We start from the raw sequence: 26,828 nt of genomic DNA, 5'->3' as shown, positions 1-26,828 counted from the left end.
TTACCATATCCTTTGTGCCAGTTACCACAGCAACTCTTAGTGGGCGTTCTTAAACTGACAGCCTTCCAGAAAACAATGCAATGACATTAGCGGCACGGTGCCTGCACTGGCACCTCTAACTCCAGCTCTGTCGCTCCCCGCAGCAGCAGCAGCGAGGCGGGTGCTACAGGGGAATGCAGAGTCCCTGCGTGGGGTGGTTGGGGAAGGGGACGGACAGAGCTGCCGAAGGGGGCCTCTGAGAGAAGATCTGAAGTTCCGGTTGGTGTCATTCTGCATCCCCCTGGCTGCCAGATTCATGCACAGGGCGACCAGGCTGGTCGGGGTTGGACTGGCTGTCCAAGCTGCGTCTAAAGTCATGGAAGAGCAGGATGCTAAACCCTTGGGCCCTGTGCTGCACGCGGCCCTTCAAGGAGGTCTTGGCAGCTCAGCAGAATTCCTGCTCCGCGGATGCTCATTTGGAGGCATGAGCGTCCCTACCTGGGCCGGCCAGCTCGGACACTGCTCTGTCAGTGCTCTGAATCCCCGCTGAGAGCGGGCTGGCTGGAGAAAGGGCAAGACTTGTGAGCCCCGCTTTTGAGTCGCCGCTCCGCCACTGATTCCTAGCATGGCCTTGGGCAATTCCCTCCACGTCATTCCTCCTGTAAAATGGGGATAACGAGCCTTCTTTTAGCCGTTTTGACCATTGACAGAGCAGGCTCCATGGAGCAGGAGGGTTCGTTTCCTCTCCGCGTCGTGCAGCACAGTGGGGCCCTCGCCCTGGGTCCTCTTGGCATTGCTGTGTGCAAAAGGCAGTCCACGGGGCTGGCCGTTTTGTGGTGCAGATCTAGCAGAGCAGGCGAGAGTGAGGAGGGAGGGCGACGGTGGGGCACAAATGTGCCCTCCTGCTCCCGCCTTTGGCACCGCCTTCACTGCCGCAGGGCAATTGGTGCGGTTTCCCCAGCTTGGCCTCAGAACCACTGAGCATTCCGCCTGCAGCCCGGTGCATCACGACCCTCTCTGCACTTTGCTCGCAGCAAAAAAATCAGCTGGGCATGTTGGTTGGAGCCGCGGCAGGTGCCTCCTTGGAGACGCTTGCTGTCTGGTGCCAGAGGAGACATGGTGCTGAGAACATCGTCACTAATAAATGAGCTGAAATTGTTTCCTCGGTAACCTGTGCCCGTGGTTGGACCCAGATTGGAAGGTCTTGCTGCAGACGGCGGTGCTAAGGGGCTGCGTTTCTTTGCAGCCTAGCAAACCAAACACAAACACACCACTGCATAAACCCAGTGCGACCAACGACGCCGTGGCTGGAGCGCACGTGGGACCGTTAGCTCGGTTCTCGCCCGGGCACGTGAACGCCTTTGCTTCTGGTCCGTGGGGAGCAGTTCACAGAAGTTTGTGGGGCTAAGCTGCTTTATGAACTGGAGCCAATACGTGGATGTTTTCCACCCGTCCCAGCCTTTTCCACCAGTTGCCACCACCCAGCTCGTAGCCAGGTGGCACCTGCAGTGAACCAGGAGGCGCGCTGCCTGTTCCAGTGCAACCAGAGAAACGGCTTTGCTTTCTGCTGACCATGCTGATGCTTGGCAGCCAGGGGTCCTGCACTGTGCTCCCTGCAGGCAGGCTGGCTGGGGAGTGCATGGGCCGGAGCGTGCCTGCCCCTTGGAGCAGGCTTAGCCAATTGCCAGCTCACACCAGCGTGGGTTCAAAGATGTTGGTGGCTCCTGTCAGCATGACCCGAGAGAAGGGAGCGACCATGCAGCATGCTCAGGTGGAATGCACACCGCCCAGGGAGCGCGGCCAGCCGGGTCTGGGGTCTGTGCCTTTCAGGGCTGAGCACCCCAGACAGCGAATCTGGCCGGGGCACTGCTAGTCTCAGCCAGCCTGGACAAAGAAGAAAGTGGAGCTCTTGTGAGGACCTGTCTGATCCCCAGCGGCACAAGGCTCCCCCAGTCTGCAGGCCAGGCCGTAGCGTTAGCCCAAAGGAAGCGGCTCTCGCCCCTCGCAGGCCACCAGGACTCACTCGCTCCTCTCCCATGGCGCCACAGAAGGGGCTGGAGCTGAAGGGAACTTGCCCAGCACTGAGTCTGCTCGGGCAGCAGCAGCAGTGACGGCTCCTTGGCTCAGCCTGCGTTTCATCGAGTGACTTTTTTTTTTTTTAACACCCTGTTCTCCAGCACTCAGTAGTGTGGTCAGGGGACTGGGCGCAGCTGAAGGACCCCAAACCAGGGGCTAGGCCCTGCCCCTCCCCCAGCCTTTTTCTTCCTCTTCCCCAAACCTGCGAAAGTCACTGAATCGAAGGCTTTAGATAGAGCAATGAAACCTGTACACAGCGGTTGGTTTTAGAACCTAAGAACGGCCGTACTGGGTCAGACCCGAGGTCCATTGAGCCCAGTGTCCTCTCTGCCAACAGAGGCCAATGCCCGGTGTCCCAGAGGGAGTGAACAGCACTGGGAATCCTCGGGTGATCCCTCCCCTCTCCTGCATTCTCAGCCTCTGGCAGACAAAGCCCAGGGACACTAATAGCCATCAATGAGCCTGGCCTCCATGAATTTGTCTAGTTCTTTTTTTAACCCTGTTGAAGTCCTGTTCTTCAGGACCTCCGCTGAGCAGGCCCACAGGCCGACCTCGCGCTGCGTGAAAAGCTTCCTTTGGGTAGTTTAAAACCTGCTGCCCATTAATTTCATGGGGTGACCCCTAGTTTTGCTCCCATGGCTTTTCTTGCAGCTGCCGTGCCATGAAGGTTTTATCCACCCTTCCGTGACGTGGTCGGAAACCGCGCTGAGACTCTGGCACAGTTGCTTCAGATTTGCTCCCTGGAGCTACGGTTAAGAAGATCTTCTGACTGGTTTTTCCAGTGAAAATGGATGCAGCTTCATTGTCCTTCAGACGTGTGGTTCCAGACTTACTGAGGACGATTCATACCATAACAAGCTGGCCCATAGACAGCTCTCGGGGCTGAAAGCACCTCTGCGTAAGCGAGAGCAGCACCAAGAGTGTTCTACATTACAGTCCTCTCCAGAGGGTGGTTGGGCTACTCTGTATTGTGGAACCAGCTGCAATCTTCCCATCAGTCTGTGCTGTACAAGCTCCTGTTCCCAATCCAGACCATCATTCCAAGTTTTCCCAGACTCCCAACACTAGGGCTTGCAATGCAGAGCCAGCGCGGAGTTGCTTGTGGAGGCCCTATCTTGTGTCTACACTCGAGGAATTCTCATCCCCAGCAGCTCAGTGCCAGCAGAGAAGTGTAAGCTGAATCCATCCCCTTAGACAGAGAAGGGAATTCCACTGTGATCTTCTGGGCAAAACCAAAACAAGGCAAAGCAAAGGGTCTGATTGCAGCCTTCCCAAGGTGCTTGGCACTTGTGATCTGGCCACACCGCACGAGTCACATGTGGGGTTTGTATCCCCCACTGGCATCAGACGCCAATGGGAACTGAGACCACCCCACCCCCCGTGTCTCCCAGGATCAGGCCCCACCGATCTAAGCAAAACACTTTACACTGTAATCTCAAGTACACATAAAACTGTCTGGGCTGGAACAAGAATTCTGCCTGGTCAAAGCTCCGCCTAATGCTCAGGAGTGAAATCAACCAAACGCGCCGTTTGTTACCTGGCTGAATAGCCAGTAACTGGAAGCATTTGCTTTTGTGGCTAAGAAGCAGACACTGATAAAGAAAAGCATTGAGAGGCCAACATTGTTATGGTAGGAGCCCACAAATGGGCTGTTAGACGTGGTCCCACAAGTTCTTTTCCTTAGGCGACATCTGCACTGCAGGTTTTTCAGATATAACTTCTGTCGACGTTCTAACAGTGAAATAAGTTCTCTTGAAAAACAAGAGCCTTTCGAAATGGAGCGCTCACACCACAGAGCCCAATTCCCAAGTCAGAGCAATGACGGGCCGCCTCCCTGGAGGCCAGTTAAGTCGTAATGACCTCTGCTGAGTGCACACGGAGTCCATTTCAAAACTGAAGATGGGGAGGAGTCAGCAAAAGTCGTTCCTTTTGGTGGAGTGACTATTTTGCGTTCAGCGCCGTTATTCCAGGAGACCAACCTTTGCAGGGTGGACACGTGGGGGTTTTCCCCCACAAAAGGGAACCCAGAACCAAAACCAGTGTAGACAAGACCTGTGGTAGCAGTGTTTCCCTTCTGAGTGCTGCATGCCTGGTTTGATGATATGGAGCCCCACTTCTCATCCCTGCCGGCACCAGGGCTCCGCCTCCAACCCGTCTAATGTCATCCAAATTGATGGAAATTTCAGTTACGTTCATAGGGGAAAGAAATCCCGTCCGGCATGTGTGAGAAAATAAGTCTGTAGAATGTAAAATCTTTATGACTTGGGAAGTAAATGTGAATACTCAGACATGAAAACAGTAACAGATTTCAGCATTTTGAATGAGGTGGCTGAGCCTGAGACCCAGCAGCTGATCATGCTGCCCCCCACCCCGCGGAGGCCTTCCCCCCACTTTGCACACCCCTGATCTAGGAAGAGCTGGTGCCCCCAGCTAGGGAGTTTGCTTTCTGCCTCAGTCTCTCTCTAGAGTCAGTCCCTGGTGTACAATTGCCCCCTGGAAGCCAGGCATGGGTCTTGGGGGCATGAGCTCTGGAAGAGGGCCTTGCCTGCATGCTGTTGGTGGCTCTCTCTGTTCCAGGGCTGGGATGCAGGGTGCAAATTGATTGCACCAGGGCAAGATCCAGAGTCTTGGACACTGATTTCTCCTGTCCAGACTGACCTGCAAAGCCTCCATGACTGCTAGAGCTTGGCAGAGGCATGACATTATCACACCCGCCATTTTTTCACCTCATTTCCCCGTATCGCTTGTGAAAAGGTGTGTGTGTGTGTGTGTGTTCTTGGTGGTCTCCAAAGACAGGTGGGATGAGTTCTGCACTTGGAACAGGAAGGGTGGATATCTGTTGAATTTTTGCTAACAGCCTTTTCTCCCCCTGATTAATTAGGCCTTGGAGTTCAATAGAAAAGGGGATAAAAAAGTCCATGAAGCACTGTGATGAAAATCCCCTCACTCCCTGAAACCTAACACTGGCTATTCAGTGTTCTTATTGTTAACTTTTTCACTGTTTGCCAGTGCACACAAATCAGGAGTGAGCTGAATGTGGCATCGTTTCATTGTGGTGGAAGCAGTGGGATACCTGGGGGCATTTTCCACAGCCTGATTCCCTCCCAGCGGAACTTAAAAAAGATGGTTCCCCTGGCTGAGAAGGGAGAAAATCTGTTTTTTAAAAAGACATGCAGGGCTGGAATAAGGGGCTTTTGTTACACATGAGTGCAAACACAGCTGCTAACAATACCCCTAATGACAGGGGTACTGAGCATTAATGACCAGAATAATTGCCTCTCTCTGCCTGTCTTTGAAGAGAGGGAGACGCATTCTGCAGCTTTTCGAATCCAGATGTACCTCCCCCTCCACTCCCCTGGCTGCTCTTCCACTAATTGAAAATTGACTTTCGCATGTACTGTATTACTGCAATGTTCCGTGTACATAACTATCTCCCCGCAGCTTCTGATGGGCAGCCTCCCCAGATACCCTGCCATTAAACATTCGCTCATCTCCGCTGGCTCATCGGCGCCTCTGGGTCCTGCCACTCTTGAATTCGCTGTGCGCATGAAATGGAAGGAGCTGAATCTCTCTGGAGAGCCTGGTGCTGGGAGAGGAAACGGGGAAATGTATTTAAGAGTCGGGTGAGGAGGAGGAGGAGGGAGGGATAATGAGCTTCTATCTAATCCAGCTATTTTTAGCCTGGCCTTGCTTTTCCAATGCCTTGGGCGCACCCAGCGCCTTCGACTCAGCCCCTGTGTGAGCCGACTTTGCGCACGGCGGAGCTGAGGCCCAGAGCTCAGCGGCCTGACCCACGTTCTCTCGCTAGTTAGGCCGATTAGAATTTGGATTAAGGGACCATCTGTCTCAGGGGCGAGGAAACTTTTCACCCGAGGCCCCACTTTTCTTCCCTGCAATTAGCTCCCCCACAAAGTCACCCGAGCCTGCGAAGCGTCTTTCATATGGGGGGAAAAACCGCTGCGGGCACCTGTCAGGGAGCGCGTCTGTCGCACGGCAGAGCTTTGCTGAGCGGTGTAGACCGGAACACACAGACGTGCAGCCGGACCAGACCAGCATTTGCACGAGCCTGGAGAGTGGGCGGCCAGTCGTGCTGCGCCCCACTGGCAAGAGGCCACGCGCCCGCTTTGCACACCCCGGATCTAGAGGCCTCAGCTGTATCTGGCGCTTATGGTGCGAGGTGCTGCACGTCCATTGCAGAGACAATCCCAGCCCAGAAGCTCTTCCAAGTTCCACGGGCCCGGTGGGCACAGGAGTGGGAGGAAGGCGGGACCATTGTACCTGCTTTGCAGGTGGGGAGCGGAGCTTCTCCAGGACTCTGGTTTCCCAAAGGGCTCCGCAGCCCCCATGCGGAGCTCTCAGAATAACCCCCAACCCAGTGACTGTCCCAGGTCGCCCAGGGAGTCGGTGGCAGGGGTGGAAATTAAGACCAAGGCTCCGACGCTACAAGCGGCTGCTCAGAGTCACTGCGGGTCTCCTTGCCAAGGCGCCGACCCCGGGGCCAGAGCTCCAGGCAGCAGCTTTTCAACGCGCCCAGGGTCTGCCCCTTCTGTGCCACATCCCAGGAGTTGCCCCCGTCCCTCTCCTCCCCCGCGCCCAGCACCTCGCAGAGTGGGAGGGGCAGGAGGGCGCGACTGGCAGGCGGGAGGCGCAGGTGATGGGCCGGGGGCTGGGGGGCTCTTGGGTGAGGTACATGGGTAAGAACTGGCCCCTCGGGTTGGCCACTCCCAGGTAGCTCCTCAGCTGTGAGCCCCTGGTCATTCTGCCCCCCGGGAGAGCGCAGGGGCGCCGAGTTTGGGGAGTGGAGCTCGGGCGGCTGCGGCCGATGGCCCCTCTCTGCTCAGCCTGGACCCACGCGCCGCTGCCCCCCAGCGGGCTGCGCTCCGGCCGGCCGGGGCTTGGGGAAGGACCCTGCGGAAGGGCTCCGCGAGCCGGGGCTTTAGCGGAACGCCCCGGTGGCGCCAAGTCAGTCCGTGTCTTCAACAGCAGCAGCGCCCCCGGGGGCGCCGCACAGACATGTAGGAGCCCGAGCGCCGGAGCAGGCGGGGGCTGGTTGTTTAACGAGTCCCCGGGTCTCAGCTCTGTTCGGTGTTTGCCCCTTTGCTGCACGCGCCGCGGAGCGGGTCGCGCCTCGCTTTCCCGGAGACCGCGCGGCGCGATACCCGCCGGCCTCGGAGCGGGGCGTTGCTCGCAGCGGGCGTTGCACCCGCGGCGCTTTCGCCTGTTTGCACGGGGAGGGGCAGCCGATGTCCGCCCGGGTCTGTGCACGTTTCCTCCTGAGGCTGACGGGTTTGCGCTCAGTGCGGCTCCCTGCAGCGCCCCGCCTGGGGACGAGGGTCGGAGAGGGGCCGCCTTGGCCTGTAGCTTCGAGAACAACAAGAAGTCCTGGGGCGCCTTAGAGGCTGACGGGTGTTTCGGAGCAGAGCCCCGCTTCAGCGGGCGCACCAGTGCGGGGCAGGGTTGCAGGGGCGCCAAGGGCCGAGGTGTGGCCATCGGGCCCTGGGCTAGAATCACTAGAGGGCACCAAAGGACTAGGAAAATGTTTCTCCAGCGGCAGGAGCTGGAGGAGCAGCTCGCGGAAGGGAGGCAGCAGGGCGGGCTGGGGGCAGCTCACCAGGACGGGGGGCCATGGGCCGGGCTGAGCTGGGTTCCAGTCCTGGCTCTGCCACGGAGATATTGGGCATCCCTGGGCGAGTCACACCTTAGTTGTCCAGCTGTAAAATGGGACCAAGCTGCACTTGAGAGCCCAGGAAGGTGAGGCTGTGCTGCGCCCTCAGACCCGTCCAAGGGAGCCCGGGCACGTGCTCAGGTTCCCCTCCCTGCAGCTCTTTACGGAGCCATCCCAGGGAGCGGAGGGGGACTTTGAGGGGCCCACGCAACAAGTGGGGGTGAGTCCCAGCTGGGGAGGGATTTATCAAGTCCCTCCTCCCACCCCCGGTGTGGGGGGACTTTGCAGAGCAGCGACAGGGAGGGCAGCAGCCTGTTGGGCCTGGAATGGGTTTTAAATGCTCCGTCCCAGCTGCAGCGGGCTGGGGGGAGGGGAACCTGCTCTTTGCAGCCACGTCCCCCGGCCATGAATAACCCAACAGCTGGGGACATCTTCAGCGGTTACTTGTCTCCTCGACCTCCCCGGCGCGGCGCTGAGCAGGTTTGGGGCTGTGCCTGCGCTGGCTGTCTAAGACGGGGCCTTCTGTGGCGGGCTGGAGACACAAAGCCTGGGATCCTCCTTGCGTGCACTGCTGGGCTGCAGACCTCTCGGTAAGACCACAGCCCTGGTAAAGGCAAGTCAATGTGAGAGCCGTGAGCCGGGAAAAGCGGCTGGGCCGTGGAACTGGTTGTCCCGCCGACCTGTGCCGCCTTCCCGAGAAGGGTGGGAACCACAGGCTGAGGCAGCCCACGCCAGGCCCGTTGGGGGTAAGTGCTCTAGCCTCCCTCTGTGCTGTCGTTCGCTCTCCCACTTCACGTGTCCTCGGGGCCAGGGCTGAGTGGGGCGGTGTGGGATACCCTCCAGCACCGGGCCCTGAGCAGTGGGAACCTCCAGGTCCCGCTATAACACGCGCGATTGGGAAGATTTGGGACCACAGACTTCCCATTGGTCAGGGAGCAGCCCAGTTCCAGCTGTTCTGCCCGAGCAGGCGTATGGCACTTGATAGCAGGAGCAAGCGGCGGTAATAACCCTCCACTCCTGCCTACGCTGCGCTCATGCCACTCTCTCCAGCAGCGCTACCCTGGAGCGGCACCGAACCTGGGCACCACCTGCTTTTCTCTCCCCGGCGAGGCAACGCCCACCGGGTCCTATTCCAGCTGAGCTCGGGGAAGCCCTGGAACGCCAGCGGCCGAGGGAGCCTCGTGCCCATCTCTTGCTTTGCCTTAGAAGTGCGCAGTTGAGACTCAAGAAACGCCTGAGCTGCTTTTAAGCACCAGGTTTTTAGCAGCAAATTGTCCCCAGCTGGGACTCAGCCCCACTTGTGGTGTGACCCCCCAGCGGGCGTGGGCTCCTCAGATTCCCCCTCCGCTCCCTGGGATGGTTCTGTAGAGAGCTGCAGGGAGGGGAAACTGAGCAGGTGTCAGGGCTCACTTGGACGGGTCTGAGGGCGCAGCACTGGTTGAAAACCCCTGGCCTATGCAGCACAGCGCCACGTTCCTGGGCTCTCAAGTGCAGCTTGGTCCCATTTTACAGCTGGAAAACTAAGGTGCGGAGAGATGTGAGTAGTCCAGGGATGCACAATATCTCAGCGGCTAAAAACGCGCTGCCTGTGGCACGGTGCTGTTATAAAGAAAGTCAAACAACAAGATGTCCTGTTACTCCTGGCATCTTCCTGCAGCAGCTCCCGTGGTCTCTCAGTGCTATGCACAGCGGGGACTGAACTTCAGAATTCGGGTTTAAGCAATGAGTCATGTTTGGTCGCAAATTGTCTCGGCATATTGTAGTGGGCAATGTTCCTTGTAAGCTGGGTGCTTTGGTGGCCGACCAGGAGAGACTCAGGAGCTGCCCAGCTGATTAGCAGAGCGCCCACAGGGGGCAGATTGTGTTTCTATGGGTGGTGCACATCCCACGTGCCTTGGTGTACAGAACAAAACTCATTCCACCCATGGATGGAAAAAAATTAGAAGGAAGACTGAGCAAAGTGCAGCTGAATTGATGCCTCTACCCTTTGTTCTTTCATTGTGATTCTGCCTTTGCCATGGCATCCCATGGGCCAGGAAGCCAGGTGAAATCACTGAGCCACACCACTTTATACCAGCTGAGGGTCTGGCCCAGTCAATGCATTTAGACTGCCCTGTACAGAACCATATGAAGACACACTGGGGAGGGATTTAAGAAACTCATTTCAACTTGACTGTACCAAATTCAGCAAACAAATCTGTATCCAGGGACGAGCTGCGGCAAAAGCCACTCATTTTAGGCATAAACTTTGCGAGGCGCGCAGCAGGTCAGTGAGGCTCCTGTGGGTGGTAACTAGCTTCCAGCCTGCTGCATGGCCAGGTTTCATTCGCAGGATGTGCTTTCTAGAGCACTGATCTTCAGGCTGTGGTGTGAAATGGCAACTTCCGGCTTCCTGTGGGTTTTCAGCACTGTTCTGTGAGCCTCCTTCACTTCTCAGTCATCTGGCCCAGTCGTCCAGAGTGCACTGACCAGGTTCCCTGCAAGCTAAGTGCTTGGCGGGGACGCTCAGGAAAGAGTCAGGTGCCACCCAGCTGATTAGCAGGGTGCACGCGGCGGGCAGCCTGTGTTGCTATGGGTGGTGCACATCCAAACAGGCCTTGGTGCACAGAACAAAAGTTATTCCACCCATGGATGGCAAAAATTAGAAGGACCCCTGGTGTTGACCTTTGTGAGAATATTCCAGCTTCAGCTTGGGGGGGGGCGGGGTGTCTATGTGCAGTTAGGACCTGTGTCCTGGGCTGGGATGCTAGAGCCCTGGGTGCAAATTCCAGCTGTACCTCTGGCTCCAGGCATGGTCTTGGGTCAGTTGCTCATTTGGGATAATGACCTTTTCTTGGTCAGACTGGTGGAATCCTGAAACCTCACTCTGCAGGGCCTGGTGCAATAGCCCTCTGACCTCAGACTGTGCCCCTGGGTGCTCATGTCCTGTGAATATCACCAATAACCCAGCCTGCAGGAGCTGGCTTGTCTCAGAGACCGCCCCTGGGTGTCACAGTAGGGACCCTGGGCCTCTTCCTTGCTCTAAATATTTCGGTTTCCAACCAGCAGAACCAGCTGGGCCTTGTGTCGGGTGGGGCTGATACCACCGGTGACACTCAGGGTAGATTATGCAGAATGGAGGCCTCCTGGCTGGCTGGCGTCAGAGGTAAACGAGCAACTCAGGGCTACATTTAAATAGCAGGTCTGGAAGCAAAGACATTTCACACTGCAGCCACGTCCCCCTTGGGCCTGTTTTTCCAGGAGCCTATTTAACTGCCTGAGTCTGTGAAAGGAGCTAGGGTGAGCCGCTCTCCCAGCAGCACCGAGCGGAAGGGCTGAGGTCTGAGAGAGCCGCGGCTGTGTGGAAGGGCGAGCGGGGGACAATGCCAGCAGCGTTACGGATATGTGGCCACTTAGTAATTACTTAGTTCTGCCCTCCGCAAACTCCTGCGTGGCTCCCCAGTGCCTGGCTGGGAGGCAGGCTGCAACGTTACCCACTGAAGGGCAAGCCAGCAGGGCCGTAGATGAGTTAGAAGAGGGTTTCCTTTGAGCCAGACTGGGGTGGTCTGAGGGCCCCGGTCACCACCCAGGCCCAGCGTGCAGGTGGCAGGTGCCTGGTGGCTGGTTTGGACTCCAGCAGGAGCTGCTGGCTGGTTTGCAAGTTCCAAACGTGGACGGAGGAGCCTGCAGCAGGCAGCTGCGTTGCAACGTCTCCTCCTGAGTGTGCAGGGGCAATAACGAGTTGCTGGGTGGCTACCACCGTCGTCGTGACAGCCCATCTCCTCTTGCCTTGCAGCCGCCTGGAGGCTGAAGCCATCGAGAAGGAGCTGCTGGAAGATTACAGATTTGGTCGGCAGCAGTTGATTGAGATCTGGGGACATGCCTGTGCCATGGCTGTGACCAAGGTAAGGGCAGCGCCGGGCCCAGAGGGGCACGCCAGGGTTTAGAGCAAGGAGTCCCCAGAGCCCTTTCCTCTGAGTGGCCAGGGGTGCAGACATGGGCTTGGCTGGCAGGCGACTGTGCTGTTACCAAAAGGGGTTTCTTTTCCTGGGGGGTCTCCTTCCCTCTCCCAGCCTGGCTTTCCTGTTAGCATGTCTGTTCCCAACCAGTCAGTATCCACAAAAAACAACGAGAATTCCTGTGGCACCATATACACTCACAGGTATTTTGGACCAGAAACTTTTGTGGGCAAAGAGCCACTTCAAAGACGCACGAAAGCTTTCGCTCCAAAAGATCTGTGCGTCTAGAAGGTGCTGGAGGACATCGCATTGTTCCCAACCAAACTCCATGTGCAGTTTGCAAGTGGCACAGAAATCCCTGGCTAATTTCCTTCCTCCTCCATTGCTGTGACAGCCTCACCTCCGCCAGCACACTGGGCTTTGAACCAGACACTTCCACAACCAAAAGCACAAATCTTGGCCAGTTCCAGTTTGGAGTTTCTGGTCATAGTTTGACCCACAAAAAGTTGCCCAGCTCCAGCCTTTGAAGGGTGTCTAGGCTTCCCAGGACCAGCCGGTGAGCTTCAAGCCCTGGAGCCAGGCAAAATTCTGCGGACCAAACTTCTTTCCAGCAAGAAAGTTGACAATGCTGGCGAATGGGTGTCCAGTTCCTCCTTTAAAAAAACTCCCCAATCCCACTGTTTCCTTGTAACCTTTGTTCCTGTTTCTGTGTTTGAAATTGGAAGCGCCCTCAGCTGGATGGTTGGAAAAAATGAAATATGCCCCGTAGCCAAACTGCGGGTTTACACTCAGATGGAAGGAGCTGCTGTGGGTTTTGCTTTTGGAGCTTTTCTTTAAAAAAATCTATTTTTGATTCAACTGCAAATGGATTTTTTTCACCCTGATTTTTACAGGTTTGGGGGCCAGCCAAAAACCTGTTGTTCACCCGTCTCTGTCAGAGACACTCTCTGGGCCTTGTGAGGCACAGCCTTTTCCCGCTGATGGGAACTGGCTACCGGTTTCCTTTCACCAAAGCATGCTGGGAATGGGAGGAGTCAGAGGTCTTATAATAGCCCTGCCCGCTGCCCAGGCTGAGTCATGAGCAATGAGCAGGGCAAGAGACACTGAAGATCTACTTACTGGCTCTTTCCAAGAGGTTTTGGGGGAGTCACTGTGAGCCCCTTTGGGGGACTGGATTTGGTGTAGCTGTACAGCCCTCTGGCCAAACAGTGGCTTTAGCTCTGTTCTTCTTTGTCTCATGGCTTCTAAAATGGCAGGACCTCCTGACACAGGACCATGGGCCATGAGAGGCCAGTACCATGGTCTGGCAATTTCTCTCATGCACACCTGCTACCTACTAAGCGAAAGGACAAAACTAACAGACGGGTCAGGCCTACCTGGATGAGGTCATTAAACAGCATGTGAAACCTCCTGCACCTTGGCACTCGTCCGGGCTGTTACTGGGGTAGGGGATTTATAGAGGCCACTTCTGTTAATGGAGTGCAAAATCTGTCAGTCTACCAGAGCATCCGGCACTGTGACCTGCATCAAGAAGAGGCAGCCTTGCCTTTGCATGCTTAAGAATGATTATAGCTGTGTCACACTATTCAGCCTGAAGGCCACCAGAGCACATTACGAAAGTATTGCTTTTCCAGCCACTGAAATGCACCCACCTCTGGGGTGGAGCATGGCCGCTGTAGAATAGCCACACAGCATCACTACCCCAGATCCAAAGGGCCAGTTCCTCAGCTGGTATAAATCCTTTGGATATCAATGGAGCTAGGTTGAGTCACGCGCCCTGGGGATCTGGCTGGAAGTGAAGGAAATGACCATTTTTCCATTGGAAGAGTGGGTGGGGCAGGGAGGTGTGAGGCATAAGGAGATGCCACGTGTAATGATCCAAACTGGAAATCTACCAGGACACAGGGAGTGATGGCCCCAGCGCCCCCGCACCTGTAAGGGTTTGATTCAGTGGCTGATGGCTCATTAGGGGAACAAACCAACAACTGTGTTTTGCTGCTGGGTCTCCAGTTCCCTGAGAGATGCAAAGTGCAAAGCTACTGAAAGGTACGTGGGCGGGTGGGGGGAGAGCCAGCACCACTCCTACCTGTGGCCGCAGAAACTTCTGCGCCATGAGGCCCTGTTGCTTCTCACCTGGGAGCCTCAGCAGGACTGCCACAAGCACCCCCAGGTCGCAGCCTGTTCTGCCTTTGATTTCTGCTCACAGCTGAAGGGCGCAAGCCCCCAGTCTGTGCACAGGTGCCCTTTGCAGGAACAGATCTGAATGCAAAAGCTAAATGTCAGCTCATAAATATTTAGCTCAAGGTATTTCCACAGCAAATTTGCTCAGCAGGGGCTGAGCCAGGGTCAGGAGCGGCTGGGTAACAAGGGTGGGGGACCTGATTCTCATTCATACCCAGCCCCTTTCACGCAGCTCTGCCACTGCCCGTGGCATTGAAAGCCCCTTCACCAGGGTGGTGTGGTGCAAGGGGCCTTAGTGGAAATAGAATAAGGTCCATATTTCCCTAGCAAAGATGGGCCCAGGTTTGACGGTGACGTAAGCAGTGGGAGACATTCCACAAGGGTGTAAGCTTCCCAGAAAGCACCTGATCATGGCAAAGCAGGGTAACAAACAGCATTCCCTCTAACTTTTTACATCCATGGGCAGAATAAATTTTGTTCTTTGCACCGAGGCATATGTGACATGCACCACCCATAGACACACACATTGCCGGCTGGGGCTCCTTGCTAATCAGCTGAATCTCTCCTGGGGGGCCACCCAAGTGCTCAGCTTACAGGGAACACTGGTAACAAGCACCCTTTGCAGTGCTTAAAGCTGCATGGGCAGGACAGGGCAGTCGGTCACGGGGCTGCCAGCAGATACAAACCAATGGTTTCATTTGGAAAACATCGGCCAGAAGCGGTGCTTCATTTTTGAATGTTTCGGCTGTGCGCAGTGCGGAAAGCTGCTGTTTGGGTTTGATGGGGACTGAATTTCTTTTCCGATTGGCCACCCAGGAGAAAAATCAGTTCTTCCCTGCGCTCCAGTCCCAGGGCTACAAGAAACAAATCAATGAGACACTCCCAGGCCCCAGATCCAGAGCCCGTGAAATTTGGGGAAAGTTTAAAACCTAATTTCACTTTTTTGCTCATCTCCAGCTAGAAGTAGCCAGACTCTTGGGTGGCTTTTCCGAACTCAGCCTCACCTGGCTTTAACCTGTCACCCGCAGAGTTTACCCCACATGTGACCTGGAATAGGATATTCTTGCCTGGGTGGTCCATCAAAATTCCAGGTGTGTGGGGGGGGGCTCACTTTTGTGCCTTTGTAACACTAACATACATCTGCTAACACAAGATTTCCTCCAACCTTTAGCTCATCTGGCAAACACTTTGCTTATTAACTAGCACAAAGTAAGTAAATATTGACCTGGAGTCAGCCTGGTCGAATGAGCAGCTCTGAATTCTGCAGACTTAGGTGGTAAAATGTCAAACCCTTTCAGAGGCGCAGGCCAGGTTATTGTCTGTTCCGGACAAACTGTAAGTGACCGAGTGTCACATTGATTTCGGTGAGAGGCCAGTTCAGAGGCTTATCTCTGCTTTGCTGTGAAGGCCATTTTATGGCTCTACGTTGGAGGAGAGGAAGTCACTGTATAAGAAATCCCATCCTAACGGGCTTAGACGGAGATCTGATTTGCAGCTGATAAAGCAGAGGAGGAAGCACCAGGGCATTGGCCTGGATGCTGCAGACAGGCGCAGTGTCTGGTTTGTGTCATTTCTGCTTTCCTGGCTTCGATCTTGTATTTATCACTTAGTGCCCCGGTGAGGTAGGTAGGAAGACGGCTGATCCCTTTAGCCACTCCTGGGGTGGGAGTCTGGTGCAAAGGACGGTTTTGCAACCATTAGAGCAGGATGTGGCTTTGAATTTGAATTCTGTGTCCTGTTGAGGCTCTCAGGTGAGCTGATGGTTGCCTGGGTTAGATCCGGACTCCCTATCTGCTTTTGCAAAATCTGGATCTTGATTTTCTGTCTCACACCAAAGATGCTGTGCTGCGGCTTTGCTACTGGTCAGAGGCCAGGACACATCTGATGGACTCACCTTCATAGTAGCACGTGGGTTTCTGCAGGCTCTGGGCGCTCTGCTGATCAGCTGAGTGGTATTTGGCTCTCTCATGGGTGACTGCCCAAGCGTTCAGCTTCGGGGAGGTGTGGGGGGTGTGTGAATAGGACACTGGTTAGGTCTACGCTGCAGGTGATTTTCAGCGTTATTGATTTCGACGTTCTAATGGCTAAATGAGTAATGTCGGAAAATTGCATCCCACAGCCACAGCCTGGCCGGAGGAGTCTTTCGACGGGCCGATAACAGCCGTGCGTCGGTCACACACCTTCCTTTTCCACCTTGACAGTGGAGTGGGGTCAGCAAAAGTGGTTTGCAGAGCTGGAGTAATTATGTCGAGGGAAAAGCCTCAGCTCAAATTACCCTGGTGGGCTGCGTGAACGCTGCAGGGCGGGGCGGGGAGACAAGCCTTAAGTCGACAGGACTTTAGTTTAAAATCTGTTTTAAAAATATTTCACTGGTGTGTTGCTGCATCGTATAAAAATCGCATCTCCAAAACTTTGCCATCCCACCCCACTCCACCTTGCACTGGTGTCGGGCATGGGGGCGCCAGTTTAATAGCACTGGGGCCCAGGGCTCCATGAACCCTCGGAGTGGCCCTGCACAGCAGAATTCCTGGGTTCATCCTCAGCTCAGTGTGGGTTCAATGGGCCTTCGGAGCTGCAAGAGCCCCACCCCCATGAAGATGGCCCCTGCCAGGCCAGCACACACAAACCATCATTGGGCTTCAGTCTTCAACAGCACCCACTCTGCAGAGATCGCGCAGCGTCTCCTCCCTGCACAGATGCGGAAGCTGAGCCGGGGAGAGGGTCCCCCTGAGCCAGAGCTAGGACGGGCATCCGGCTGCCCCTGGCTGTCCCCAGTGCCCAGCAGTCGGTGCAACGTGTCACGCTGCAGAGATTTGATTCGGCCGGGGCAGGTTCTGTCGGCAGCTGGCTGCTTGCTGGGACGTTAAGCAGATGGCGGTGGGAGCAAAGCTTTCCACCCCCGGCCCATTCTTCCTCCCGCTGTTGTTTTTGGATTCCTCTGGGCTGACCTGCTTGCACGGGAGCTCAGCTTTGCTTTTGCTTTAAAAAGAAACCGCCACGTGATCGGAGGTTTCCAGCTCCTGGGGAAGAAGCTGCAGTGCCTGTGGCAGAACTGGGGGCTCCCAGCAGTCCTCCCCGCAAGCTGAGCGCTTGGTGGGCCGCCCAGGAGAGATTCAGGTGCTGCCCAGCTGATAAGCAGAGTGCCCCCAGCCGGCAGCCTGTGTGTGTCTGCGGGTGGTGCGCATCCACCTAGGCCTCAGTGCACAGGACATTTATTCCCCCCATGGATGGAAAATGTTAGCAGGAACCCTGGTATGCAGCACCCTAGGGAGAGGGATGGAAGCCCATTATGTCTGTGCAAACCAGGCTCCCTCCTGCAGGCTGCATGGAGAGGGATGAAGGCCAGAGCCCCCCAGAAGCCAAGGGGAGGGCATCCTGGCTTTTCATCCCCATCTGGCCCTGGCTGGTTGCTGGGGGTGGGGGATGCGTTGTTAACAAGAGTCCCTCTGTGAGTTCCGAAACCCAGCTGGGTCTATTAGGCGGGACGAATTGCAGAGCAAGCGCTGCAGGGAGGGGCCATGTGCTGCCCAAAGAGCCACGCACGCCTTGCCAATCGCTGGCTCAGAGAACAAGCCAGCCCTGGCTGCTGTCCCAGGAAAGGAGGCCGTTACCATGGGGAGCTTCGTTCCCTCCCGGGCCTTGCGAGAGGACGCCAGGGCAGGGCAAAGGTGAGCCTGCCTCCCTCTAGCACCTGGGCCCTGCCACCTCGCAGCTGTCTAAAGTTCTGGGTGCTTCGTGGGACCCCCCGAGAGGACAGGAGCGTCTGCTGCCTCTCTCCCCCACCAGCCCCTGCCCCGAACCCACCATCGGGCCCCCAGCAGGGACAATGCCGCACCAGGTAAGATCTGACCCACCTGGCCGCAGTGACCACCCCAAGGTGCAACAGAACAGAACAGGGAATCGTCAAGTGAGCCATCCCCTGCTACCTGCCCCAGCCTCTGGCAACCATCCCTCCCCCTCCGGGCCAGGACTTGAGCTAGATACATTCATGGGGGGCCGGGCCATGGAGGGCGACTGGCCAGGATGGGTAGGACTGGTGTCCCCAGGCTCCGGACGACAGAAGAGGGGTCAGGGGATGGTCACTGGGCGGGTGGACCAGAGGATTTCCCAAAGTCCCTTCCAGCCCCGGGATTTGGATTCTAGGATTCCCTCTTCTGTTCTTCCCTCTGGGGCACCGGGCACTGGTGGCAGACAGGACCCCTGGGCCAGATGGGCCTTTGCTCTGACCCTGTGTGAAGCAGCCCGCCTGCTCTCTCCTATGGAAGACCCCAGAGCCCCACATCTGGGCTTTAAGATGGGGGCACTGGCAGCTGCACACGTAGGGAGAAATGTGCCACCCCGAACCCGAGGATCGTACAATCTAATTAGAGGCAGGATGTGCCGGGACAAGCAGCGCACACCAAGCGGGAGAGGGTCCCAGCCATGATATGCAGGGTCCGTGGGCTGGCTGCATGTCTTACGTGCCGCCGTGAGAACCGTGGAAGGATGGGGGCAGGAGAGACCAGATTTGCATGGGAGGGGGGGCATGCAGCCAGAGGCCTCTCCCCAGGAGCCTGGAGTGTCTCTCCCCAGCCCCACCTGCGCAAAGGGGCAGCGCTGGTGGACAGGGGTTCATGGGAGGATCAGACAAATGTTTCTTCCAGTCCAGCCAGGGCTTTTTCATCACCTCCCGCTGCTAACTTCGAGCCACCGGGTTAGTTCCGGCCCTGGCAGTGGGCTGTGTGTTTAGACAGACACCCTGCAGCTGAAGGGTGTTTTTAATGCTGGCCCCTTCTATTTCTAGGCCTCAGTTGAAATCCCACCGAGCACCTGCGGCTGGTGCTCAGCCGGTCCCCAGGGGAGCCGCGCAGAGGAGACCGCCTGGGAGCAGGCGGGGTCATCCCAGGGCAGCCGCCAAGGAGGTTATGGCTGGAAGCAGGTCTCTGCTTTCCTGCCCATGGCTGGTTCCCTCCTGCCCTGCCCCCCTCCCCGGACTTGGTTCCACATTTCAGTAAAACCCAGAGGTCTGAGAGTCTATCAGCTTCAGCCGCTGGTGCCCCGCTCCCTGCTGCCCACCCCAGCATGGCCCCAGCCACCAGCTGCAGCCAGGACTGTGCCAGTTGCTCTAACTGTGGCTCTCAGGGGAGCCCCATGCCACCCTGGCCAGCTGCCCCTGCACTGGGCGGTGTATTGCAAGATGGCGCTTTGTGCATTTCCTCTACACTCGGATGCAACCCACCAATTTCTTGTGAGTGGCACCAGAGGTGGGAAATGTACCCGCAGAGTTACTTGAGTAAAAGTGCAGCTGCTGCCACTTCTGGGTACTTGAGTACAATAAAGAGGGGGAGAGTACATGCTTTTCCGCAAATACTTTTCCAGCCCTGTTTTTCCCCCAGCGTTTTGATTTACCAAAATTTATGCTTTTGGTTTGCCCCAAACCAAGGTTTTAGCGAGTTCAGATGCACTAGTGGTCTGAGAAGTCCATTGATCACCCAGGTCTACTTCTGAACGCAACTCGTGGTGAGAGCAGCCTCGTGTCTGAAGCATGCAGTCTCTGCTCTCAAGGAGGAAGGCATTGGAGTCCTATCTTCCCTCCGCCTCTGTGACTACCCAGCCGGGCTTTTCAGAAATAACGGACTTTGACACCGTACAGTTGAAATAAGTTCTTTCTGAAAAGCGCGTCCTTGCCACAAGAGCCTCTCCAAATGGAGCGTTCACACCAGCGAGCCCAATTCCCAAGTCAGACCAACGACGGGCCGCCTCCCTGGAGGCCCGTTAAGTCGTAATGCCCTCTGGTGAGTGCACACGGAGTCGGTTTCCAAATTGAAGGTGGGGCTCAGGGAAAATCCTTCGTTTTGGTGGCATGATTAGCTTGAGTGAAATGCCCTGGTAGTCCGGAACAACAGGCTGTGCAGAGCGGATGGAAAGTGGAGTTTTTATTTTTTTGTTTGTTTGTTTTTCTCCGGAAAAAAGGGTTTTTTTTAAATGGAAAAAAACCCCAAGTAAAAGAAAACAAATGTGTGGACAATCCCTAACCGGAGCGACTTTCCATTGCGCCTGGAGCCATGAGATGTCGGAAATAAGAGTGTGCCCAAAGTCTAGAATCCCAGCCAGTGTGTGCAGAGCCGGCCAGGGCACAGGTACTGAAAAGGATGTTCAGGACGCCAGGGAGGGGAAACAGCTTGTGTCTGAGGCGTGACTGGAACTCAAGGCCAGACTCCAAGCTCAGGACAGACCGGCGGGTAAATAGGAGGTTCTCCCGGCACTGCTACGCCGCTTGGTGTGTTCAGACTTCCTTTGCCTCTTGCACCAAGGCAGCAGGGAGTGAGACGGTGAGGAGCACGGGGGGAGCCTGCCAAGCCCCCCGCTCCCAGGCACTGCACACCAGCCGCTCGCAACGAGAAAGCCGCTTTGTTTGTAGGCTGCCCGCAAGACACACTTGCTAGATGGCTGGGGCTGTGATGACGTCATGTCTCGCAGGGCGAGTGAGAGCTGCCGGGAGCTGCTTCCAGCAGCTTCAGTGCTGCAGCATGGGGCTAGCAGGGCCTGTGGGATCCCTGTATCTCAGCCCAGTCTGGCCCCTCTGGGATCACATGTGCAACTGTTCAGGTGTGAATGAATCCCAGTCCTGGCTGAATTCGTCCGCCTTCCCCCTCCTTTGCAGCTCTGTGGAGATACAGCATGCCTCGGCGCACCCCTCAGACCAACTGGGGCAGCACTCTGACGTCCTGTTAAACAGCCGCTGTGCTCCAGCCCAGAGGTGGCTGCACTTCAGCAACGGATGCGCTTTTGCTTGGCTTTAGGGAGAAAGGGCAGAGACAGGGGGGAGGTTATTCCTGCCAAGGGGACCAGGCTGGAGATCAGGGCCAGGGGCGCTGCAGGGTGTCCATCCCGTTGCCTCTCTCTGCGCTGCAGGTGTTCCCGCTGCCTTCCCTCCCACGGAAGCAGCCCACGGTGCTGGTGGTGTGTGGCCCCGACCAGAACGGCGCCATTGGCTTGGTGTGCGCGCGGCATTTGCGGGTGTTTGTAAGTATCCGTGAGGAATCACTCACTTCTCTCCCCAGCACCTGCCGGGGGCGGGGGGGGGGCCCTCGCTGTGATCTGTGACCCTCCTCCAGGCCTCCTGGTGCTCTGATTTCAGAGGTGGGAAAAGGACCCCACAAGTTACTTGAGTAGAAGTGCAGCTGCTTTCATTGCTGGGTACTGGGGAAGAAGCCGGCTGTGACGTGTGCACTTCTCCAGAGCGACACTGGTGACTTGTACTTAAGTACATCCCCCCCAGCAGCTGTACTTTTACTCACTTAACTTTTGGGCACTTTTCCCACCTCTGCCTGATCCCCCACGTGAGTCAGGCGTGTGCCCGGCCTCTCTTCCCACCCCACGGGCATCCGCGAGACACTCCTGATTCCCCCGGAAGGGAGCAAGAGGAGACTGGACCCCATGGCCTCTTGGCTCCCGCTAGTGGCCACGGCAGTGGGGTGTCTTGGGTTCCTCCGGGCAGCAGCTCCTGTCAATTCCATCAGCCCTCGCCTGTTCCAGGAGATGCAGAGACAGGGATGTGGGGTCCCTGTTCTGCATTGGCTCCTGACAGCTCTGCTGGGCCCAGGGTGATGAACACAGGGACTTCTTGGGAGCCCGGGAGACCCTGAGACCTCTCCTCTGGGAATGACTCTCTGTGATGGGGTTTGGGGGTCCCCAGGCCCTGCGCCCATTCGCAGCCAGGAGTGATGCTCCCGCAGCAGGTAGAACAAGAGGTTTATTAGTTGCCAGAGACGCAGCGCAGCAGAGAGGTGTCACTACAGCAGCCGGAGACAGTCAGTTCAATCCATCCTGGGGAGGGGAGGCCCAAGGGGATCCTCCAGGCCAGGGCCTTGTCCCCCCCACCATCTCTCTCCCCCAGCCCGGGCAAACTGCCTTCCAGCTTCCTGTTCAGTTCACACTCCCAAATCCACCTGAGCTCATGTCACGGCTGTGCTCTTCTGCTGCCTAGTGTGACTTAGGGCAGCTGCAGGGCACTACAGGGCATCAGGCAATGCCTGCCCGCTAACCCTGGGGGCAGAAAATCCCCACCTCCCACTGCATCCCACTCTCTGCCATGCAAACTCAACCCGGGCAGGACCTGGCCCCTCTGCGGCAGCCCTTGCAGAGAGGCCTGGGACGCAGCGGACCTCAGAGACTAAATCCCTCCCTGTATCTCTTCATTCAGAGCTGAAGGATGGGGACCCCACCCCTTTCACTATCTAAGAGCCACCACTTACGGGGACAGAGGCACCTTTCACCAGGACTAACCCCCTGCAACAGCTCTCTTTTGTTACAGGGGCAGCCCAGGGAGGTCTGGGGCAGCAAACCAGAGCTGCTCTTGCAACGAGATCCGGAGCAGCTCTGACACCCTAGCTGCTAGAGGGCGGTGGGCAGACAGCAGCCTGCACATTCAAAGGGCGGCGTCTCTGCTGCTTCGTTCCCCCCAGGACAAGAGGGAAGGGAGTGGCGCTTTGGGGCTGCTGAAAGGTTGTAGCCACGATTGTGCTGACCATGTTCTGAGCACCCCCCACTCCCCAGAGCAAAGCAGAGCAGCCTCTGGGCTGCTGTAATGTATGCATTGCGCCCTGCGGCTCCTGGAAATGGGAGGATAACCTTAGTGCGCCAGGCTATCCCTAGGACTGGTGCCTAGTGTGTAGAGGCATCGCAGCCTGCTCCAGGGAGATGAATATCTTTGTCTACACTGTTACAGGCTTTAGTGCTGCATTGTGCCCCACCCCTTCAGGTGCTTTAAACCCAGTTCCTCTGGGGTGCAGTGGGGCGCGCAGACCCTCCCTGCTCTCCTAGTGGGGTGACCGCAGCACTGAGACAGCAGAGCGACCTGCCTGAGGCTGCCCGGGGAACTACCTCTTCCCAGTGGAACTCAGGAGTCCTGAGCCCGTAGGCCCTGGACCACCCTTCTCACCCCCTGGGGGGCCATCCGCTGTGCCAGTGTCTCTGCTGTCGCCGTTTCTTAGTGCCCTGGTGGTTCCTGATCCAGCACCCACTGGGCTCCGGGGGAGTCTCTCTGGCGATTACCCCAAGTGCTAAGCTGGGCCCCTGGCCCTTTCCGATGCTGGAGAAAAGGGGCCGCAGCTGTCCATGGGGTGCATGTGGCTGTGGGTCAAGGCGGGGCAGAGGGAGGCAGGGGCTGAGGTGGGCAGAGGTGTGTTGGGCGGCGTTTAAAGCTTCCTCTCCTCTTCCCTGCCCTCAGGAGTACGAGCCGACCATCTTTTACCCCAAACGCTCCCCAAATTCCCTGTACCGGGATTTCACCACCCAGTGCGAGAAGATGGACATCCCCTTCCTCTCGTACCTGCCGACAGAGGTGAGCAATGCCGGGGGGACGTGCAGGTCCGCGCACACGGGGTTCCCCTGCCCTTTACTCTGCCCACCCCGCCAGCCGAGCCAGCCCTGTGGGGTTCCCCATTCAGGTCTGGAGAGTGCGCCCTCAGCCACACGTCCCATTGCAAACCCACCCCAAACAGCCAGAGCGCCTTGGGGGTTTCCAGCTGGGTCACTGGAGGCACTGGGGGCCTTGGGAGACATCCATGCGGCCAGTGCGGGAGGCTACCCGTGGTAAGGGGCATCTTCAGTTCAGGAGTCACCGGAAACAACTTTGGATTATGCCAGCTGGGCTGCACCAAGCGCTTCTGGCACCAGGGGCCCTCTAATTTTTTCCCTCCGGGGGTGGAATACATTTTGTTCTGTGCACCGAGGCATGTGCGGATGGGCACCACCCATAGACACACAGGCTGCCGGCTGCGGGTGGTCTGCTAATGAGCTAAGCAGCACTTGAATCTCTCCTGGGCAGCCGCCCAAGTGCTCAGCTTACAGGGAACCCTGGAGACAGCTCACTGGGCTTCCCTGACCAGCCCCCAGTTTCGCCTGGGGCTGCAAGGCGCCAGGTGTGTGCAAGAGCTTAAATAATGCCAGGTTTCTTACTGTTTAAAGATTTTCCCTAGCAGGGCTCCCTGCTACCTGAGCCCTGGGGTGGCTGCCCCAGAGAGAGGCAGGTGCCGCCCAACTGATTAGCAGAGTGCCCACAGCCGTCAGCCTGGCTTTCTTCTGGTGGTTCATATCCGCACACGCCTCAGCGACAAAATTTATTCCACACCTGGATAAAGAAATAGGGGGAACAGGGCCCCCTAGTGGCGTGGGCTCCTTCGTGACAGCCTGTGCTTGGACTCCAGCCACAGAGAGGGTGGAGGGAGGGGGGGTCGTATTTTGGCCGTGCTGATCACATGCGTCTGGGCAGGGCCTCTGTGGGGAAGGGATGGCCTCTTTGCTCTGTGCTCGGACAGCGCCTGGCACAAAGTGGGCCAGTCTGTGATTTGGGCAGCTGGGGCCGTGCCACTAAGTAATCATTGTAATCACATGCTGTTCGTTCAGTACTGGCAAGAAGGAAGGCGCAGGGGCCCCTGAATGAAACCTCCTGCTGCCTAATCTGGGGGTGCAAGGAACCTAGAAGCTGAGATTACGGGGTACAGTTAATGTTGGAGGAAAGGGCTATGTAGAGCAGACCCGAGGTGCACTCCTTGCAGCGCTTTGGTCCAGACACCTGAGCTGAGCCCCATACTTCCAGAAATGCCAAAGGGAAGCGCAAGCCGCCTGCGGCTGGAAAAGGAATTACTGCCGCTGTCTTCCTACCGCCCCGAGCAAACACGCCAGCTAGTGTCTTTTTTAAACGCTGGAGGCTGCTGAAGGAATGTGACCTCAAATCTCTGCCCCGCTTGTCTGCGCTGAGCGGCCAAGAGCACAGTGGCTTGAAAACCCATTGGGTGTGGGTCCCAGGGTCTGCTGCAGGCTCTCAAAATGCGCCGGCGACGGTTCTAGTTACTACCGCAATGAGAGCAAATGTGCTCTGCATCACGCAGGTTCCAGCCTGGCTCCACTGGGGCAGTGGGTTTCTCCAGCTGTGCTGTGGAAGTTCAGCATCAGGCCAAAAAAGGCCTGTGACTCGCGGGGGTTTTTTAAGACTGCTTCGGTTTTGCTGTGACTTCCCGGACCTGCACAGCTTCCCCCAGAGGGCAGAGAGCAGGCCGGCTAGCTGAGCTCCAGCCATTTCTTCCTCCCAGGAAGCCACCTGTCACCCCGAGGCCGGGGCCAGCCGTCCAGGGGAACCCCCCCCGGGAGAGCAATAGGCCATGACACCAAGGAATCGTTCCCAAGCCAGAGTGCTCGCTCGTGCTGTGCCTCCTCCCCGGACATGTTCCCAGGGGAATGTACGTCTGCTAGCGCAGGCCTCACCTACGAGTGAGCCTCGGGCAGTTCCTGTACTACCCGGAGGGCGCTGCCCAAACGCCAGGTGTGACAGTCTCCCTATGGCCTCCCTCGCTTCGCTTTGTGCCTGGGATTCGTCTTTGCTGCCTGGCCCAAACCGCAGCAGCCTCGTGGTTGTGTCTGCTTGGGCAGCTGGCTCCTGGGGGCCTTTCCTCATGGCCATCGGCCCTCAGCGCACAGCTGTCTGACCAACCCGGGCAGTGGCTCAGGGCCACCGTTTCTGCCTGAACCCTGCAGCTACAGCTATCACCCACCAATACAAAGGTGGGGCGGGAGTTACCCCTCCCTGCTGCAGCACCTCCAGGCTCCCAGCCCAGTGCCTGGGTCCCAGCTGCTGGCCCCTGGCCTCGGGGCTCAGCTGCATGCTAGGGTCCCGGTTTGAGCCCCCTGAACTGGGGGGGCCTTTGCAGCCAGCTGCTGGCCCCATGTGCTGGAGGCTCTGCTGCTGCCCTGCCTGTCAGGTTTCGGCTGCCTGCCCCATGCGCCGGAGGCTCTGCTGCCAGCCCTGCGCGCTGGGGTCCCAGTCTGAGCCCCGTGTGCCGGGGGGCCTCAGCTGGGGACGGGCGTGGATGGGGGAAGGGGGCTCAGCAGCCTCACGTGTACAAATGTTCTCATGCCCCTGCCTACCCCCTCCTCCGCTCCCCCCCACCAGCACTTGCTACGAGCCGTGTGCACGTACGTCTCCAGCTGATCCCCTTCCCGACTCCCCCCCGGCAATAGGCACCAACTGCCCCTGCGCTGCTCTCTCCCTGGGCGGCGGCAGCCCTCGGGGCTGCTCTTTTCAGAGCTGGCTTAGGCAGAGGTTCCCAGCTCACCGGGGCAGTGGCTGGTTCTTCACCCTGCACGCTGGCCAGGGGCTGGGGGGGACTTCAATGGCTGGAGCCGGCCCCGTGAGATGCTCCTCAAACGCCCTCTGCAGTGCACCAGTAGAAGCTGGGAGCCAGCAGGTCCAAGCTGCGCCTGGTGCAGGAGGCCACGTTGCCAGCGCCGGGAGATGCGCTCCCGTTCGGAGAGCCTGGCCAGCAGAGGGGTGCGGCAAAGTGGGGATTTGAGTCCCCTGGTTAAGTTGCATGTGTTTCCTGATGCCCTGTAGTAACGCCAGCTGAGTGCCTCAGTTTCCCTAGGCACAGCAGCAGTGCCTAGTGGTGAGAGGCGTTCCAGTGTGGTGACCCATAGGCCAGGGCTTCCCTGCTTTTTATACCCTAGGCAACCTGGTGACCCCTTTCTTCCCTGGGAAACAGGACAAAGTGTGGGAGGAGCGGCCTGGCTGGTTTGCATGGGAACTGGGCTGTGGAGTGGGGCAGTCTGGGCTGGCTGGAGAGGGGGGAAGGGGGCCAGGGCCTGGCTTGGGGACCCCCTCTGGGCCCCTCTCCCCAGGATGGCTGGTACTGATGGCCTCTGGTTCCGGTGCTGACAAGTCTGTTCTGCGCTGTGTCCCCGTCACCCCATAACCCGGCTGTTCCCCCCACTGAGCGAGAGTCGCATCTGACTGTGGATGGGGGCAGCGCCTGGGGACCCCCCCACCCCGTGACAAGGGGGAGGGGCTGTGGAGAGCCTGGCTGGCAGAGGGGACAGGACCGTGCTCCAGTCTGAGAGCCCTATAAGGAGAAAATGGGGGCAGAGGCCAGCCCTCAGCAGCCCGGAGAACTGGCCCCCCCGGCCAGTGTGCCTGAGTCCCGGAGGGATTGTGGGCAGCTGGACGCCCCCGC

At 57.6% G+C, this 26,828-nt stretch overlaps 1 protein-coding gene across 4 annotated transcripts in view; it reads left to right on the top strand.

Moving 5' to 3' along the window:
• The window catches only part of YJEFN3 (YjeF N-terminal domain containing 3), a 42,675-nt gene that overhangs the window by 12,535 nt on the left and 3,312 nt on the right, over positions 1 to 26,828 (top strand). For all 4 annotated transcript variants that reach the window (XM_074978449.1, XM_074978446.1, XM_074978447.1 and 1 more), the window contains 3 exons: positions 11,496 to 11,604; positions 20,734 to 20,844; positions 23,051 to 23,164. In XM_074978449.1, coding sequence (XP_074834550.1) covers positions 11,496 to 11,604; positions 20,734 to 20,844; positions 23,051 to 23,164 — 334 coding nt within the window. The remainder of the gene's footprint in view (positions 1 to 11,495; positions 11,605 to 20,733; positions 20,845 to 23,050; positions 23,165 to 26,828) is intronic.

The sequence above is a fragment of the Carettochelys insculpta genome, chromosome 27, assembly GCF_033958435.1.
Source record: "Carettochelys insculpta isolate YL-2023 chromosome 27, ASM3395843v1, whole genome shotgun sequence".
Lineage (NCBI taxonomy): Eukaryota > Metazoa > Chordata > Testudines > Carettochelyidae > Carettochelys > Carettochelys insculpta.
The sequence above is the reverse complement of the archived record's forward strand: the minus strand, read 5'-3'. Positions and strand labels throughout refer to the sequence as shown.